Raw genomic sequence first — 2,512 nt, 5'->3', positions numbered from 1 at the left:
ACCACTGGGCCCGTACTCGGGATCCTACTGTGGATGGAGGTGGACAGAGAACAGAGCCATTTAATCATGATTGCGAGGGTGCTGTGGGGGAGGGGCCTGAGTTCCCTGGTAGGGGGTGAGATGGTCAAGGAAGGCTGCCCTGGAGAAGTGGGATGAGTGGGAGCAGCCAGTCGAGGGGGGAGCAGGGGGCACATTCCAGGCCAGACAAACAGCCTAGGCAAAGGCTTAGGGGGTGAAGACGGTCACTGGGTTAGAGGAGGAAGAGGACAGGGCCAGTGCGCAGACAGCAGTGAGGGATGGGCTGGACCTCCAGCAGCCTCCTGAAGGCAGGGGTCCAGCAGAGAGCAATGGGGATCTTGAATTCAGGGGCAGAAGTGCATGTTGTGTGTGGGCTGTAGGGGAGCAGTGCAGAGATAGCAGCCTGGACTGTGGTATGGGAGGAGGTGGCCCCAGCCAGTGAGGAGAGCTTCAGGCAGTGACCACACCTGCTGTCCCCTGACTGTGATGGGGACTGTGGCTTTGAGCAGAGTATGTGAGCTCGGTTCCCCACTTGAGGTTGAGTGCTTCCACGTCCCCATCACCTCTGCCCAGAAGCCTGTTCAAGCCCCTTGTTGGGACCCACTGACAGCGCAGCACCACGGGCAAGTCCTGCACACTCAAGCCTTTGGCGTCGTTCCCCCGGTTCCTCGGGGCCCCATTCGCCCAGGTTTCAGCCCTGCGGGGGTTCCGCGGGCCCCTGGCCAGATTCCCCGAGGCTTTGGTCGTTCCCACAGCCGTCCCGGAGGCCCTCTCCACGAAGCGTCTCCCGGGCCCCATTGATCGCTAGGCTACGGGCTGGGGCTCCGGCCCGGCCGGGCTCTGGAGGCGGCGGTGGAGGCAGCGGCGGCGCGGATGGCGGCAGAGCCCCGGCGCCCGTGGGCCCAGGCGCGCAGCGCGTACGGTGCCAGCGAGGCGCTGCGGCGCGCGGTAGGCCGCCAGCCGGACCCCGGGCCGCAGCCCCACAGGCCGAGCCCCAACGAAGCCCGCGCCCCAGGCCGCCTGGCGCGCCTGCGGTGCCAGTTCCGGGCTGAGGCGGCGGCGCGGGCCAACGCGCCCCGACTGCCACGGCTGGTGGACCGCGCGGGGGCCGCGGAGCCCGAGAAGGCGCGCAGCCGCGGCTCCGTGTGCTCCGGGTGCGGGGAGCCGCGCGGCGGGGCCACCTACCCGGCGGGCGTCCTGGAGGTGAGCGAGCGGCAGCTGCAGGAGGGCCTGGCAGCCGTGCGCGCCGAGCTGGGCGTGGGGCTTGAGGTGCTGCGCGCGGAGCTGCGGGCCGAGCTGGACGCCCTGCGCGCGCTGCTGCCGCCTCCGCCGCCCGCCCCCCGCGAGCCCCGCGGCCTCCGCGGCCTGGCCCTGCTGCGGGCGCTGGGCACCGTGAACGCGCTGGCCACGAGCGCGAGACCCACCGACAACGCCTCGGACAGCCCGGCCGACGGCGGCGCTAGCCGGGCCCCGGCCCGGAAGAACCTCAAGAAGACGCCGCCGGGGACCCCACAGGGCAGCGGGGATTAAGCACAGGGGGAGGGAGCCCGGGGCGAGGACCTGGCGCGCCGCCGCCGGCCGCGGGGCTTTGCTACCTGGGACCGGCCAGGTGGCTCCTGGAGCGGGGCTTGGAGCGAGAAGGGTCCTCCGACGCCGCTGGCTAGCGCTCTGGTATCGGAAGGGGCTGGGGAGAACGGCTGGCTCCGCGCAGCTGGAGCCGGAGTCCCGGCGGGGTAAGGCTCGGGCCAGGGGTATGTCCCCTTCTGGCAGTGAGCGCAGCGGGAGAGCCCAAGGTCTCCTCTGTCTGGGGGAGGTGGTTGCAAGTGTATTTTCTTGAAGGGTCTCAAGGGAGGAGGTCGGACCTTCATGCACTGGGGTGGAGAGTGTGACCCACACACCAAGTGACAGACACCGGCGACACGTGGGCTGCTGGGACACTGTCACCTGGACACAGGTTCACTCAGGACAGTGTCACTTGGATGTAAGAGCACATTCTACCGTGGGCCCTGGCCAGCAGCCTAACTCTAGCCAGCTTCACTCCCCTGACAGTCGGGCCCACCCTCTACTGGACAGCGTTGCCTGGACAGAGCGCATCTGGTCAGTGCCCCCTGGACTCTCAGCTTTGCTTTGACAGTGACACGAAAGCCACTTACCTTAAGTAGCGTCACGGCAGGCAGTCACCCGACAGCAGTGTCTCTCCAGTGTCAACCTACATCAGACTCCACAGCCCATCTTCCCAGAGTGTCGCCTGGGTCGGGTCTCACCTGTTACAGACAGCCCTTCACTCACTGTCCCTGTCACCAGGACCCACCACTCTGTGCTGCAGAGCTGGGATCCAGCAGCTTCTCACCTCCTGGCCTCTGGGAAATGGCAGCTGGAGGCATCACTAAACCACACAGTGTCTGGGGTGGTCAGCCAGCTCGTTTGTAAAATAAAATAGTAATTTTAGGCTTTAGCAGGTGGAGTTTCTCCTTCTATCTCATCGGGGGATTCA

The 2,512-nt window shown here is 66.8% G+C and overlaps 1 protein-coding gene across 1 annotated transcript; it reads left to right on the top strand.

Annotated features, from left to right (window-relative positions):
- The first annotated feature begins 891 nt into the window (after positions 1 to 891).
- Positions 892 to 1,548, top strand: LOC132532209 (protein FAM246C). The gene has a single exon (XM_060170513.1). It carries the CDS (start codon positions 892 to 894, stop codon positions 1,546 to 1,548), a length of 657 nt encoding a protein of 218 aa, XP_060026496.1.
- The last annotated feature ends 964 nt before the right edge of the window (positions 1,549 to 2,512 follow it).

The sequence above is a fragment of the Lagenorhynchus albirostris genome, chromosome 14, assembly GCF_949774975.1.
Source record: "Lagenorhynchus albirostris chromosome 14, mLagAlb1.1, whole genome shotgun sequence".
Lineage (NCBI taxonomy): Eukaryota > Metazoa > Chordata > Mammalia > Artiodactyla > Delphinidae > Lagenorhynchus > Lagenorhynchus albirostris.
The sequence above is the reverse complement of the archived record's forward strand: the minus strand, read 5'-3'. Positions and strand labels throughout refer to the sequence as shown.

What these genes read in the sequence shown, in the direction of transcription:
- LOC132532209 (XM_060170513.1), top strand. Translation starts at nt 892, where the DNA reads ATGGCGGCAGAGCCCCGGCGCCCGTGGGCCCAGGCGCGCAGCGCGTAC.